Source organism: Tyto alba, unplaced genomic scaffold (genome assembly GCF_018691265.1).
Source record: "Tyto alba isolate M040663 unplaced genomic scaffold, T.alba_DEE_v4.0 Super-Scaffold_11, whole genome shotgun sequence".
NCBI lineage: Eukaryota > Metazoa > Chordata > Aves > Strigiformes > Tytonidae > Tyto > Tyto alba.
The window spans coordinates 2,719,873-2,735,950 of NW_024881273.1; the positions used below are offsets into that span (position 1 = coordinate 2,719,873).

General features: G+C 42.7%; 1 protein-coding gene across 5 annotated transcripts in view; it reads right to left on the bottom strand.

Moving 5' to 3' along the window:
• Positions 1-586: 586 nt before the first annotated feature.
• The window catches only part of CNTRL (centriolin), a 37,663-nt gene continuing 22,171 nt past the window's right edge, over positions 587-16,078 (bottom strand). For 4 of the 5 annotated variants that reach the window (XM_042786509.1, XM_042786508.1, XM_042786507.1 and 1 more), the window contains 24 exons: positions 15,858-16,002; positions 14,947-15,086; positions 14,272-14,458; positions 13,699-14,009; positions 13,165-13,373; positions 12,799-12,991; positions 12,300-12,430; positions 12,028-12,168; positions 11,784-11,910; positions 11,136-11,300; positions 10,205-10,364; positions 9,373-9,488; positions 8,082-8,299; positions 7,513-7,670; positions 7,187-7,260; positions 6,315-6,503; positions 5,191-5,416; positions 4,673-4,878; positions 4,234-4,374; positions 2,797-3,072; positions 2,629-2,691; positions 1,937-2,140; positions 1,462-1,569; positions 587-925 (listed from right to left, as the gene is read on the bottom strand). In XM_042786509.1, the coding sequence (XP_042642443.1) occupies positions 1,471-1,569; positions 1,937-2,140; positions 2,629-2,691; positions 2,797-3,072; positions 4,234-4,374; positions 4,673-4,878; positions 5,191-5,416; positions 6,315-6,503; positions 7,187-7,260; positions 7,513-7,670; positions 8,082-8,299; positions 9,373-9,488; positions 10,205-10,364; positions 11,136-11,300; positions 11,784-11,910; positions 12,028-12,168; positions 12,300-12,430; positions 12,799-12,991; positions 13,165-13,373; positions 13,699-14,009; positions 14,272-14,458; positions 14,947-15,086; positions 15,858-16,002 (3,879 nt within the window). In that variant the 3' untranslated portion in view covers positions 587-925; positions 1,462-1,470. Of the gene's footprint in view, positions 926-1,461; positions 1,570-1,936; positions 2,141-2,628; positions 2,692-2,796; positions 3,073-4,233; positions 4,375-4,672; positions 4,879-5,190; positions 5,417-6,314; positions 6,504-7,186; positions 7,308-7,512; positions 7,671-8,081; positions 8,300-9,372; positions 9,489-10,204; positions 10,365-11,135; positions 11,301-11,783; positions 11,911-12,027; positions 12,169-12,299; positions 12,431-12,798; positions 12,992-13,164; positions 13,374-13,698; positions 14,010-14,271; positions 14,459-14,946; positions 15,087-15,857; positions 16,003-16,078 lie in introns of those variants that run through there. The other variant, XM_042786511.1, reaches the window with a different exon arrangement.

The following is a 16,078-nucleotide window of genomic DNA, read 5'->3' on the forward strand; positions in this document are numbered from 1 at the left end:
GTTTGTGCTGCAGCTGCTGTGTGAGAGCTGCCAGGTGTGAGGAACAGGAGCAGGACCTGCCATCCTGTGAGAATTGCTTGTAGTGATGGTATCGGTGCCTTAACTGCGGGTGTTTTACCTTCCCCATGCACCTGGAGTGGTAGGAACTCTCCCAGGTGGCCTCAGCCAGGCTCTGCTGGGGCCCCGAGCCAGTGGCCCCAGTGAAGTGGGATGTGGGCACCGCCTGGGGCACGGAAAAGGCTTCTATTAATAACGTGGATGAAAAGAGGCAAAATTGGGACTGATTTCAAAGCCTGGCGGGTGGAAAGGGGAGAAAGGGCAGGGTGAGATGTTCTAGGGCTGGGGAGTTGGGTGGTTACAGGTCCTGTAGGCAAAGTGTCTCCTGCTGCCCACAGGCTTTACAAAGTGGCTTTTCCAGTACTAATTAAGAACAACTTGCTTGGAACTTTGTTTATGAAGCATCAAGCCCAGCCCCATGATTCAGAGAAGGGGCAGCTGGACACCTACAGCCAGGACCAGTTCCAACTCCAGCCATACCAATCCTGCTTGAGAGCCGCTTCCAAGAAGTGGATAAAAGTAAGCATGAGCCAGTGAAATCGGAAATTTAATTTAAGGATGTACTCAAAAATAATTGTATTTAAAACATCCATGCATTTGACAACAGGTAAAGGGACAACTTGGGCCTTTGTACAAGTTTAAAGTGGAAACTGACACCCACTGACCCTTAAATACAACACATTTAAATCCACTTTTAAAAAAAAAAACCCTTATATACATAAAATTCAGTTACTCGAGCGTATAAAAACTTCACAGTACAGCTGGGGCACTGCAGCCAGTTGGTGTAGTGCTGGCGAAGGCAGAGCAGGGAGGTAGGAATCTTCCCCGGTGGCAAGGGCCGGCGCAGGGGGGCAGAGCCGGGGGGGGCCTGGAAGAGAGGGGAGGTGAGCAGGGCTGGGGGGGCGCTGGTGGCCCAGGAAGGGGGGTGCTGGTGCGCAGCAGAGGCGTTTGCAGCCGGGGCCGGGGCTTGGGTGGCCTCGCGCCTGCTGCTGGCACCTTCCTGGCAGCAGCTGCAGAGGTGCTCAAAGGTTCTGTAACCTACAGAAGCTCCTGAATTTAACTGGTATCATTACAAAAGGACCATTAAGCACCAGGCCCAGGGTGGGACAAGCTGTCCGTACAGCTTTTAATACATTTATTAAAATGAGAAAAGCATCACTGAAAGATGAGGGGTGGTGGCGGCTTAACACATTAAGTTGGTTGACGCAGCAGCAGTTTCTAGTGGCAGGAGAGATCAGGAGCTGCTCTCGCCCCCAGTTTGTTAGAAACCACAGACCTGGGGCCAGAGCAGCATCCAGGGGCCCCGGGGACACCCCCGCCCCTGGGCTACCGCCACCCACAGCCCCCCGAGCCTCAGCCTTGAGGGCTCGGGGAAGCTCCCGTGGGGCTGAAATCGCGTCTCACCTCTGGGCTTCACTGGGGAGCAACTCGGGAGCAGGGCTGCAGCGTCTGCGCCGCCACCGGGATCCTGGCCGGCCGGCTGGGGCCGGGGGTGAGCCCTGTCACAGTGGCCTAGGGAAAAAACAGGAAAAGAAAGAAAGAATTTTTAAATTTCATTTTAAGAAATTCATAATAATTTAAAAATATTTTCAATTAGCAGACACACTAATCTTTAAAAAAAGAAAAATCTGGATCTTAAAGAATATAAAGGTAAGATAAGGTTAAAAAAAACCAAACACACACACAACCTTTTGAGGAAATTTGCTCTTTTCAAACCCGTTTGCTGCTGCCAGAGTCACCGGGCGTAGCGGACGCCCACCCCAGCTCCCGCAAACCCCTGCCCTGCCCCGCAGACAGCGAGCGGAGGGCTGCGGCCGACCAGCGAGCTAAAAATCCCTCAACCAACCGAACCTGGAACCTCCGTGCAGCAGCACGTTACCTGGGGGCTCGGGAACTTCAGAGCGTCCCGGAGAGCGGCGCGGCTGGAGCGCTGGGGCAGAAGCAGCGAACGGGCGGCAGCGCTGCTGACCAGCTCGTCCAGCGCATCCACCTGGCGCTCCAGGCTCTGAAGGCTGCCTGCCGTTTGCTGCTTTCCACGGATTAATACTTCCACTTGCTTGGACATGCACTGCCGGAGCTGAGCCTGAAGAAATCAGGAGCTCTGTTTAGAGCTGGGGTAGTTTTCAAGACTATTTAAAAAGTTTGATGACTTTAAGCTCTAAGGGATGGGATGGTAAGAGTTGCAAACCACAAGCAGAGGGTTTGTGAATTAAATAGTTCACCTTTGCCCAAGTCAGAAATAAGCTCCATTTCTATGGCCTTGAAAGAACGACGTTCTAACTAAACTTGGCCGTCACCTGTGAAGTGATCGCGGGTGCTCCTCAACTGTGACTTGTCACGTTGCTAATACACCCCAGGATGATGTCAATGAGGGAATCGTGTTGGAATACTCAAAAAAACCCCAACTAACTGTTAATTAAAATTATTAATCTCGACGAAGCACACGGTTGCGAGGCTTCCTCGCACTGTTCCCGCCCACAGACGGGCTGCGGCTCCTCGCTGGGGGGGGGAGGGGGACAGGGGGAGCTGGCGGGGACCCCCCAGCGCTCTGAGGGGAAGGAGCAGCGTCACCTTCAGCCGATCTTCACGGTGCTGCAGTTTTTCTCGGAGAGCCTCGCCACGCCACTGCTCGTCCTGGGGGACACAAAAGCACATCCAGCACCCGAGCGTTAGAGCTGGAGGCACCGACGCTGACGGGCTCAGCTCGGGGAGCTGCTCTTTTTTTTGAAAGCATTTTACCATTAAGAAGACTTTAGAAAAATTCAACTTCTCTTCCAACGGGAGGAGCCTTTTGTCAGCAGCGGCAAACGGACCCGTCTCCTCGCAGTTACCAGACTCACACTGCAGACTTCCCTTCACTTCAAAAGATGCTTCTGAATCTTCCAGCGGTTCTAGAGAAGATGAGCTTGAAGATGGAAACCCCAGCCTAATTTCATCTTCAACCTCCAGCTTTAGCAACGTTGCTGCGTTCTCTATTTCCCTTTGTCTCTTTTCCACGTCTTCTTGAGTTTTAACCTGCATCACAGAACAGTCTCAGCACTTTGCTGTCCGGTTACAAACGCATCCTCAGCCCACAGGGATTTTCCTGTTTAACTGAACAAGGCTGATTTCTGAAACGTTGACATCCTGACTACTGCAGTCAGAAATCACAACATCTCTGAGCAGATGCAGCGCTAACTCTGACATTAACCTTGCCCGTGAGGCACCTCAGATGGTAACGGAGGCAACTGGAGTTACCAGGACACAACCTGGTAACTTAAACCTGTTCATACTCTGACCTTGCAGAGTCTTCCTTGAACGCTTCGTAGGTGCCCAACAACATTCCTCTCTGAAGGGCCATATTCTTAAAGGACTTAGAAACAATTTATACAAAGGATTTATTAAAGGACTAGGAGTCAGACAACCTGGAATCACCTTTTCATTTCAAGTATCAAAAGAAGAAAATGCTGGCCCAGGTTGGCACTGACGAGTTGTTAAGCGCTCACAGAGCAGCTTTTACCTTGGTAACATCGAGTCATTTGCAGAAATCAGGACTCTAGTTCTGCCAAGTTCCTACCACCAAACCTCAATGCAAACAGGAGCCCAAGTCCTAATTCCTGACCGAAGCCTCGCCTGAAGTGAGCTGGCAGCAAACGTGGGGCATTTGCTAAAGCTCTTGGGAGCACCCGAATCCAATTACTCTCGGAGTCTCTTTTTCGGGCATGGTTTTCCTGGGCGAGAGGGGTTGATCCAGGTGAAGTGGCCTAAAGGACACCGGGAATTCCCCACCCTGGGGTGGGCAGGTACCCACGCAGTTGGGCCGCTCTGCCATGGCCTTCGCCAGCCGAGGGCGGCGGTGCTGCTGTAGGGCCTGGCAGCCCCACGCGGCGAACGCCGCGCGCAGCTGACTGGCTGCAGTTGGTTCGTTCATTTTTAAACCAAGATTAGTGAGCTGCCTGATCCTGCCGACTGTTAACAAAGCTTAACTTGTCCCAGATTTAGGAAAAAAAAAAACAAAAAAAATTAAAAAAAAAAAAAAAAAAAACCAAACAACAAACCCCACAGTGATTTTAAGTAGGTCTGTTTCTAATTATGATACAGCAGACAGGAGGAGCTTCAAACCCCGTATGATTATAAACTTGTCTGGAAGACACAGCTTTCCCTCCAAGCCGCCCGTATTTGGCTGCTCAGCATTACCTGGGTTTGGAGATCCACAAAGTCCTGCTGGATCTGGCCAAGGTCCTTCATGAGGCGCTTGGCTCGTTCGTGGTTACTGTGTGCGGCTTGTTCAGCAGCTGCTACGTCACTCTGCAAACAGTTATTTTCATGTTTTTGTTCCTAGGAAAATGCAGAAAGATTGCCTTTTACTGGGAGCATCCACTGCAGAAAAATTAATCAAGAGAACCCACATAACAATTTCTTCAAGTTAAAAGGCAGAAACAGCATTAAAGAGGAGTAACTAGCGGTGTTCTGCAGCATAATCTAGAAATACCAGAGTTTGGTTGCCTCAAGTTCTGTCTAGTCGGGAAGTTAATGCATTACTTTGTTCCTCCTACAATAAAAATGGGTGTTCTAGCATTTTGCTGTTTAAAAATAATCCAAATCCCCAAACGTTCTTCCCTCAGCCAGGACTTACACGCAGTTTTCTTTCAAGCTGCACCCTTTGCATTTTCATTGCTTCTTTCAGACTCAAGATACGTTTTTCTGCTTTTTTCCTCTCTGATGCCATCTGATCTTGGAGATGGTTTAGCTCACACTTGGAGACTTCCAGTTCTTTTTGAAGAGACTGTATTTCTCTATTTTTTTGTTGTAACTGTAATTCTTTTTCTGAGAGCTGATGTTCTGTAATTAACATTTTTTAAAAACAATCCTGATTAGCAGAAACATTAAGTATCTTGGCATATTTCACACACATTAGGTATTTTTCAAACACAGTAACCTGCTGAGCAATGGTTTGTGAAAACACTGACACAAGGCGAGAGGGGCCGCAACACCAGTTGGCTTTAGAATCAGTTCTCTGAGCAAGTCAATTTAAGGATCGAGAGTCAGTCCGTGTGCTGCCTTAAAAACCAAGTGAGATCAACAGAAATATTTGTTGGTTTCATTACTCAGAACCTGTAGATGGTAACAATTTATTTGTGCAATGAATCTTACTGCTTTTTCTGACAGTTTCTTCAAGTGCCTCACATCGGGACTCCTCCTTTTCCAGCCTCCTGAGGTTTTCTTCTGCCAGCCTCACTTTTGCTATTGCCTGCTCCAGTTTCTTCTGTTGATCCGTTAGTTCCTTATCCAGTAGTGTTTTCTGATCTTTCACTTTAGCAGCACATTCTTCCAGTTTTTTCCCTTCACGCTCTGAATTTTGTTTGAGGTGACAGAGAAGCTGCCAGAAAAACACAGGACTAGTTCAAGCTTGAAGCGGCAACTCAGAACAAAAACCACCACAAAAAACATTATAGCAGTTAAAGCAACCAATTGGAAAGAACAATAGTCTAATACTCCCTACTGACAAAACAGTTTATCAATTTTTCTTACTTCTCTTCAGTACAGCTCCCTCAGTTTTTCTTTTGGTGAAGACTGTTGAAACGGCTCAGCCAACGTAAGTTAATTTTACTACAGGAATATATGATTAAGCCTCAGTTTTCATGAACGGCTGATGGGCTTTGACACAAATACCGCAGAGGAGAAGAACAAAAGCTACCTGCCAACAGTGATCCATTCAGAATCGAAAGGAAACTGCAGGATAAAAGTGCCCTGGAATTTTTTCTGCTTCATTTTGGAATTATGGAATGAGGCTGGAGTTAAGTTTTGATTAGGTTCACTTGAAATCCACTGTATCGTTTCAGGTACTCCTCACAGTTTGCTCATCTCCCGAAAGAAATCAACAGCATGGGAAGAAGTTCTCTGAACTAGATCCAGCTGCTCTATCTTGGCAGCCGACAAAACAGAATTACAGAGAATCATCTGTACTAGTCCACCTCCTCACCCACAGCAGCTACCCCGGCAGCCAAGGCGCGCCACCGCCCTCATGTCCCAGCAGTTCTGTTACCAGGTCGGTGTGAGATGTCCCTGCCAAGAAGGACGACTCAGTCCTTTGCTGTGACATGCTAGTTTTCACTAAAACATAACTGAATGGCCAAGCTTTTTGTTTACTGTTATTCCCCTAAAAATGAGGCATTGTAGTGCCTTAGATATTATTTGGGAAGTTGCACCCAAAACATTTTGGCCTGCATTATTTTTAGAGGTCAGGAGAAAGTGAGGCAGGTGGGCAAGCTCATTACCGCTTCTTGTTTGGCCAGTTCCGCTTCTTTCTCTTCAATCTCTTTCTGGAGCTGCTGCAATTGGTTCTCCCTCTTTTTCTGTCTCTCTTGGCAATCCTTGCGTTTCTTTAAATACCCTAGGATATCTTCTTTCAGGGTTGCCTGCTCTCTGAGCAACTCATCCTGATGCCTTGTATTATTTTTCAAATCCTGCAATATAAAACATAAAATCAGGTGACGTAACTAGCTGGTACGAGTAGCAGCTCTCTGGCTGAAAGGCTTGCTTTTGAAAGAACATAACTGATCACCCCTAATCACTCTGAAGATTACCTTCCATTTAAACCAGTCACTGAGTTAATTAACACAATAGGAACCACCAGATAAAAAGCTAAAGGATACTTTTTCTTTTGAAAGAAAAAAAAAAGCATCTTATTCCTAAAAAAACAATAAACAAGGGTGACTTCGCCTCTGTGTCTGGATTGTTTTCTATAAAGAAGATAAATTCAAACACACACAAAAAAAAACAAACAACAAAAAAAACCACACCACAAACCAAAACCAAACAAAAAATCCCCACCAACCTGAACCACCCAAACAAAACCAAAAAAAGCCACACACTCCGCTTTGGTAATTACCATCTGACAAGGGAAGTCACCACAGCTGCCACAAACAGAAATCCCCAGAGCAACCCCATTTGGTTGGGCACCTGCTGAAGTCCCAGTCTCTCCAAACTCAGCCAGAACAAGGCAGAAACGAGCCCGGGGGGCACTGGCTGGGCAAGGGCTGGCTGGGCCCAGGGCCCTGTGGGGCAGGGACGGGCTGTCAGCTGTTGGGATACAGGACCACAGTCCACTCGCTGTGTGAAAAGAAGTATGTCTTGAACCAAAACTAACCTGTTCTACCAGCTGAAGCTGTTGCCTGGAGTCATTTAATTCTCCTTTCAGTGTTTCCAGTTCCTCTGTTTTTTCTAGAAAAATAGTTGGTGACAGATTTTCAGTAAGCGATTTGAAACACCTATACAAAGAAATGAGCTCTTTTCATAAAGGAAGAATGAACAATAGAAAAACAGCTTCGAAAGCTTCCAGCTTTTCAACACGTTAAAAACTTTGCCTGTAGATATTTGAGCATGCTGGATATTTAGTACCATACAGTATGGCTACAGTGTGTCTTTTAGCACAATTTCTCTTAAAATATATTACAGTTTAAAGTTGATCTTTACCTTGAAGATCCTTCTGTACAACAATAATATCTCCATTCAGTGATTTTTTTTGTTTGTTCAGTAGATCTATCTCCCGCTGCAGATTTTTAACATCCAATTCCATTTTTTCTACATAGGACAATGCAGTTTTGCTGCTGTCTTCAGTAGCAGTTAAGTCTCTGTACAATGTGAATACACATTCTCAGTTTGTTGGAAGTACTTGGTGAGAACTAAAGAACAGCTGCATTTCAATAAAACTTCTCTCTCAGCTCAAGGGGACGCTACCTAGTAGTCGTGAGAGCAAGACAGCTGTGCTGTTCCAAGACTTAACATTTTGGTTTTCCTAACATTTCTCATGGCATCGCCATGACACAACAAAAGCTGTTGCATTCACCAGCTTCACTGCTGAGTATTTTCTGTAAGTCTGCTGTAGACATGCTCAAAATAAAACCTCCACAGGATATAAGAAGCAGCATGTTCTGTGTAACTGGGCACCTCAAAAGTTATAACTGTATTTTTAATTATGATAAACAGACATTCAAGTCACTTCCCAGCACTTATGATCTTTGCAGAAAAAATATCCCCCCCACCTTCTGGTTTGTGACAACTTCTTCTCCAAACTCCGACAGTCATCTTCAAGCTTTTCCTTTTCCTTATTCAAAGATTCAATATTATTTTGCAGAGTGCGCATTTGAGAAACCAGATGTTCATTTTCCTGACGGTCTTTCTCAAGTAGTTGTTCCTGCCAATCTACTTCCCCTTGCTGACACTGAAATAATCTCTGAATATTCTCCAGCTTTAACTTCTCCTACAAAAGAAGACATGGCGAACCACAGGTTTACACAGTTAAGAAGTAGATCAAGTTTTGAACACCTTTAGCTGCAGCAGTTTAAAAACCTTTCATTCAGAGAGATCACAGTACCCTCCAACGACTGCGCTGTAACAGGGATAACTGCTTGAAGTGCCAGATTTGACTGTATTTATGATGAAGGTTATGACGAATACGAGCATGAGGACTGGAGGAGAGGAGCAATTCGTTGTTCCATCATAGTTTAACCACCATTTTTCCCCCATCCATAAGAGTAGCACACCCACTCATCGCAGGGATTTTGAGAGAATGACCACTTTAAGGGCTGCAAGATGCTCAGGTAATGTAGTGACCACTAAGTGTGGTAATCAAAAGGTACCAGGCATGTCAACTAGTCCCTTCTTTTCCCCGTCCTTCACAGAAAGAGTAGAGAGAAGAGGTAAAGTTTTTTAAAATTAAGCAGCAGGTAGTATCTGCTTATATGTGCTTACAACTGCTCTCTCAGCAAATGGATGTCAGATTTTCTAGAATTGCACAGCTCAGTAAAGGAGGGCTATCCCAGACTCTGACCTAGTGAGACTGCCAAAGGGATGCCATGGATCTCTCTGCCCACTGGTAGCAAAACTGAGTATCTCTCTTTTTTTGTCAAAAAGAGAAGAGGCTAGCTGAGCTAAAATACCTTTTTAATAGTACAGAAGGTCATCCAGCAGAGTTAGTAAACTGTCTTCCACACTTACTCTTTGCAAGTGAGGACACAGATAGAATCCAGATAAAAAGACTCTGAAAGCTAATGCTAAGAAAACAGTGCTCATCATTCATGCAGCCACCAAAGAGCCTTCTGTCTTTTTGCCCTCTCTCCCTCATATGCACCAAAAAAATCCCATTATTTGAAAGGGCCTAAAAAGCCATCAAGCCTAAAAAGCAGACTTGAGACTCTTCTGCGATAAGGTGAAATCAGACTAGACACTGATTGATTTCAAAGTGTAGGGCCTCTGTTACCCAGATCTTAACAGAACCAGAGGATGCAGATCTCTTCTTCCAGTTACTGTATTAGCTATAGAAGAAATACTTACTTCTAGAATTGCAACCTGCATCTTTTCTAGTTCATTGATCTTTTGGTCATGTTGTAACTTCAAGCCTTGAAGTTCATTATTTTCAAGCTCCAGCATTTCCAGAACATGTTTCAGTTCTAGTAAGAATAAAGAAATAATAGTTTATTACAAGCACATCAAATGCATTCTATTTGCAAAAAAAAGGCACCAAGGGAAAATTAAAAGATGCTATACTGCTATCACACCTGTATAAACTCCACGTGTTCAGTTGCTGTGTCACACACCAGTTATTAGATCTGATGATGTTCTACCAGCAAGTTGCAGGCCCCTAGGTCTCCTGCTCTTCCTACTCCCCAGCGAGTTACTCTGGGACAGAGTACCTGACTGATAAACAATGAAATGAAGTACAACAGTTGCAAACTGCTGCTGCTTATAATTCCCACAACCCGACAGGATGTAACTGGAAGGAGATTCCTCCATTTCCCTGCACATCCCGATGTTTAATTCTTCTGTGAATGTAGCACAATTAGCTCACAGCTCCTAACTACACAGTGCTCACGTTAGTGAACTTAACTGATCAGTCCTGACAGCAGATTTGTTCACATTTCTCTCTGGCATGAAAACCTCCGGTCCCAAATGCAAAGCAGCACGAAGCAGTGCCTCACCTGAAGCAAAGGCTATCTGTCAGCTCTGTATAAACAATGAGAATTACAAGGAACTCTTTTTCTGCAGTCGTCCACAGTATTTTAAAAGGAGTGAGGAACAGAAGAGTGCAGCCATGTACAACCCAGAGCTCAGAGTGTATTTTGTGCAGACTGGGAAGAAATACTATCTAGTAAACCCAGGGACATACCTATCTTATGCCTGGTAATTTGCCCAAGTATTCCTTGAAGATTTTCTTCCTCTTTTCCTATATCCTTCTTTATGAATGAAAGCTGTGCTCTTTTCTCATTAATTTGGACATCCAGGTCTTTCCTCTCAACATTAAGCTCTTCCAGTAGTACTTTTACTTCCTGTGGAAATATATCAGTGTTACAAGGAACGCCATTACTTGCCATTTTAAATGAAGTTTTCCTTTAAACAGAAGTTCTAGTATTTATAAAATTTAAAAAGTCTGTCAATAATATTCTGGTCAATTTAATTCTGGAGTTTATAGTTACAGTTAATGGTGTGAAAAACACAAATTACCTCATATTTAGGTTAAAGTTTTGCTTGTTGACAGTTCAGAGTAGTAACCTTGCAAAGGTTTTGATCTACAAATCTGACCATAATACCATCATTCAAATGAATAACAGGTAGGCCTTAAAGCAAAGTCAGACAAGAAACCCACACCAAAAAAACTCACAAATATAATTAACCTTGGTACTGTTTTTATTTTAGGAAGTACAGAATCCTAAGTAAACAGGGAGTAAATGGGGATGGAGACAGACAGCTGGTTTACGCCTGCTTGTGTTCTACACGCAGTGATCAGACTGATTTGCTTTAGCAGCTGCTTGTCTCAGCAACAGTTTCATTCAGAGACTCCTATTTAACATAATTTAGTTCTCAAGGGACCAATTCTGTAAGTATTACTGGAACTAGAGAGTTCTACTTATTTGTGCATCTGGACCAAGTCTTAGTCACACAAAACCATAAACCTGCTTGCTGTATTTTTCAGTAGGTTTTGGGAGGTAGTAGAAAGTGAAACTGATTTTGAGGGAACTTTATGAGATGGTTTTGATACTTCTATTCTTTTGATGTTCCTCAGAGATATAATGAATTGAAACCCCAGTTGGAAAAGTTACTCTTATTTGGCGCAGTTTTTCATTTGCTTCTGTCTCTCCATCTTGAAGAGCTTCCTTGAGGTCACCTTTCTTTTGAGAAATACAGTCTTGAAGGACATGGAGCTCTTCTTTTCTTTGATTTAACTGTTGCTCCAGAAACAAGAGCTCTTCTTGCTGACCAGTAATCTACAATGTAGAAGTTTAACAGAAGAAGGATGGGAAGACTTTTATTTTTGTAGCTACACACATGCACAAGGACAAGTGCAGTACACTGTTCCCTGCCAGAGATTTATCTGAATTACGTAATGTGTAAGAATCCCATCAGAGCAATGAGCTTCATTTGCTAAACTTGTATAATAAAGCCAATACTAAAGATTAAGTTCTGATTTGGACAGTGCAGTCCTATGCCTCAGAGTTAAGTTTCTTATTTTGAAATGCAGTAGGGATTGTCACAGAGAACTCTGCACTATTGTCTATTATTCAGAAGAGCCAGCGAGATTGGGATCGTACTTATTACAAAACAAAGACAATTCAAATTAGCAACATTAAAATGAAGTTAAGAATCAAATTTTTCAGACAAGGCAGTTCAGAACTTATGACTCTTCTCAGCTTTCAGTTACACCAGAAACAACAAAACAGACAGTCCAGAGTTCGTAAAATAAGCCTTACCTGATCTTTCAATCTTTCCAGTTCAGTTTTCTTGCCCTGAAGAAGGCTTTCCGCTTCTCTAAGGATTTGGAGGTGATGCTCTTCGTTACCTTCGGCAACTCGTATATCTCCTTGAAGCTTCTGAAGACTGACAGTGAGGATAAAAACATGACTCAGAAGGAACACAAATACCTTAGGCAGTGACTTACTGGAGAGACATCTTTATTTTATCTAATACACTTTATGGTAAATTAAAAATACTTACCTTTCCGTTAGCATTTCTATCTTCTGGTTTAACGACTGGAACTCAGAGTCTCTTGCAGCCACCATTTTGTTGATTTCCTTCAAAATACCTTCTTGTTCTCTCTTGTGCTCTACTAAATCCCTTGTATCTGCCTGTAATAACCTGAAGAAACATTTGTGGCTTTTCATATTAACATTTTAACAGCTCCCCCTCTCCAAAAGCACTATCTTGGTATTTGAAAGAATCTTCTTGTTCTCATCCCCATTTGATACAAATCCACAAGAACAGTGTACCTTAACTGCTGATCTGCTTTCACGAGTTTAATGGCCATTTCTTGAGCCCTTCGCTCTAGCTCCGTTGCCTCAGTTTCAATACGGGACAAATGCTGTTTGGCATGATTGTACTTCTGAATAGTGTCTTTAGTCTAGAGCAAAAATTGAAGATTGAGACAATACATTCCCATCTTATGCTTCCCACATCCATAACCCGCAGGTTAGCTGTCTGAAGATGACCTCCTCCTGGCTTGGATATTCCACCTGAGCTTTCTCCCGCTCTACACCACGAAGAACCACCTTTTCTCCTCTCGTCCAGAGCAGAAAAGCCTCCTTCTCTCTGGTAAGGACTTAAACATTTTCTTTTAGCACAGGTTAACCCACAACTCACTTTCACATAGAAGCATTTTAAGAGGCTTCAAGTTATCCAAGTGAAAATAAACTTAGACCAACAAAAATCCTCTGCTTAAACCAATGCAACACACAAATCCTTCTGCACTTGAGTTACAGCTTTACTTACTTTCCCGCGTGTGCTCTCAAGTTCCACTTCAGCTTCTGAAAGTAGCCTGTCTGCCTCTCTAAGCTCCGCTCGTCGTTTCAGAAGAGTCTTCTCTATACATTCAATTTCATCTGCAATATCTTCATGATGTTTAAGAGACTTTTCCAACTGCATTTCTGCAGCAAGGTTGTCAAGATACCCTTCAATAAAGTCCCTAAAAGTTCAGGAAGAAAGACATAAAATTAAAATACAAAATGCCAGAGGCCTGGAGCCTCTTGAAGTTCTAGTCCATTTGCATTAGCTGTAAACGAATCAAAATTGACTTAATCGGAAAAAAAATCTAGGCATTTCCACGTTTACTTTTGCATTTTAGTGAAATTTTCTTACTTGCGTTTGTTACGTTTTTGAGCTGCTCTTCGTAGCTCTGCTACTTCATGTTCCAACTCTTTTCTTTCATGCTGAAGTTCTTCAATGTTTTGATGCAATTTTTCCAGTTCTTTTTGGCATTTATGCTCAGCTGCCTCTGACAATTTATTTTTGTATTTCCAAGACTTTAAATAATATACTGTGTCTTCTAGCCTTGAGACTTCACTCTCCTACATACAGGAAATAGAACAAGAAAACTTTCTATTTCAGTCCTCCTGAGACACAGGAGCAGCTACAAATAGCAAAAACTGGACTATTAGCACTGAAGGTAGAACATTATCAGCAAGCTGTCTCAGATCTAGAACCGCCCTAGCAGGGACTTTTTTCTTTTAAAAAAAAAAACAACCAACCAACACTGGACTTACCTAACCTGTGAAAATGAGGTTTTGTTTTTTGCATTTTTTTTTGAGAAAGCATATGTTAAAAGGTCTTCCTAATCCATTCATAAGTCAGTTGCATATTGTTAAAGCTGCAGCTTACAGCTCTGTATCTTACCAAATCATGGTGTTCAGGCACATTGCAGTGAAGCACTCCAACAGGAATGAGTGGGACGGTGAAGTTTGGAGGAAGAGGGCCATAAACGACCTGGGCTCCCACAGGAGGTGGGCCGTAAATAACAGATCCAGGAGCAACTGAACCTCCTCTTGCTCCTGCAGGAGGAGGGCCATAAACCACAGTTCCCTGTGGTACAGGGGCACCATCTGGAAGGACTGTGTAAATAACTGTACCAGGTGGTGGTACAAAGGGAGGGTCTTTGGGAACACGAGTTTCTTCATTTCCTTCACTATCTTCTTTCGCTCTTCTGTCTTCACCGAAAAAAAAAAAAAAAAAACAAAAACAAAACCCAAAAAGGCTATTTTCAATCACTTTTTCAGTAAAAAGTATTCTTCAAATGCACATTTTAAATTCTATGTAACGTACAAAAATGTAATAAATGCTGCTTAAACTCAGTAATGAGTTCGGCAGTAATAAACACTCATGTGCATGAGTGAATTATAAATCACGTGAACTCTGAGCAAGTCCATCTTGACTATGCTCCTGAACATTGAGACTGTAAGACTGACTTACCTTTACGAGAATTTTTTTTGTACAACCTATTTCTGACTGGTGAATAAACCCAACATCCTCCTTGACGGGGCAAGTCTTCCTTCCTGCACTGCCTGTCCTGACCACACCCTCTTCTGGGTGGGGATGCACCAGAACACAGTAAACAAACTCCAGAATCTTTTGTGCTGCGGGAAGCAGGAGTTGAAGCCTAAAGAAAAAAAAAAAAACAATGTGTGTTAATCTAGAAATAACAAATGTGAAATAAATTATTTGTTGTAGATGTTTTAAAGCACTATTTTTTAAGAACAGGCTATACATACTCTGCTTTCTCTCACTTCCAAGCATCATGCTGCTTTAAAAGAAAGCACTAAATAGATTTTAACAATATTTCTCTTAAATTCAGACAAATGCCGTTTTGCAAGACATGTTTGTCTGTAATGTCCCCTTTTAGCCTTTACCTAAATGAATTTACAGTCCTGTATTTTGAGTAATTGTCTCCAAATTTTACATACACTATATTCCTATTACGACCCAGTAATAGGCTTTTATCAGGGAACATTTGTGTACATGTTATTTCAATATTTCTCTTACATGCCAGCCAATATTTTTGCTGTAGTTTCTCCCACACCTAGCAAGTTTACAGTGGACTTTCCCATATCAAATGGCTTTCCACATAATAGGATTTTTATTTCTGACCTGTGATGATGGCATGTAATACCAGTATCCCCTTCTTTTCAATGGATCTGCTATACTGGTGATGTAATCGTTCTGGTATGAAAGCACATCTCTGAGTGCTGCAATTTCATCTTGTAAATTGTCAATTTCATCTTTGTTACCTGTAAATTAATCACATTTTATAGGCATATAAGGCAAATAAGTAAGTTATAAATACCGCATTCGGCTTTTCAGAATAACTGGATAACAATAAGGGAAACAACATTAAAAAAATTAATTGCTGGGGGAAACTGAAACATTTTTATATAGTGATGCAGATATACACTGGCCCTTGTATTTCTACAGTCTTAAAATTACTAACTTGCAAGTTCATGTACAGGTAACTGATGCTCATTATTCCTTATATACAGATCTCTGACAATGTTCCAAAGCAGTATAAACGGAATGCATAGCACAATTAGTGTTTTCTAAACCGTAAAAAGCAGTTTTAATACAAACTAATGAAAACTAACAGTCATTCCGATTGCCAAACTGAGGAAGAACTTCACTAAATGTCCAAAGGTTACGTGGCATGCCAACTAACAAAGCCAGAAACCCAGAAGGGCTGGTGGCGCTGCTGGTCCTTAGCTATCCATTTCCTCCATTCTTCCTATCTGAAGAAGTAAAGACCCGTATACCTTCCCAAAACTGCACTCTGTCTTGCTGTTTGCTTTATATACATAGATACAGAGAAGCCACTGAAGCAGTGATGTAAGGACTGCATGGATCCTGTACATCCTCCTCCTATCTGTACAGGAAGGTATCCTGAACAGTTTATTCTCCTAAAAAAACTACCAGAGAACAACTTCTGAGACCCGTGAGAAACATGAAGAAGAAAGTTAAGTCTTCTGCATCCATTGTTATATGCCAGAAATTGAGAGAAAAGAGATTACCTGTCCCGATGTTATCCAACAACCATCTTAAACGGTCAATTTCTGCTTTTTGTTGCTCCATAGCTTCATTTAATTTATCAATTTCAAACTTCTGAGCACTTGATCCACCCGTCTTCTCACCAGCTTTCTCCATTTCATGCTGAAACTATTTAAAATATAAATTTACATCAAAGCAAAGCACTTCAGTTGAGACTGTGTTAAACTTTTTCAAACATGCCCAT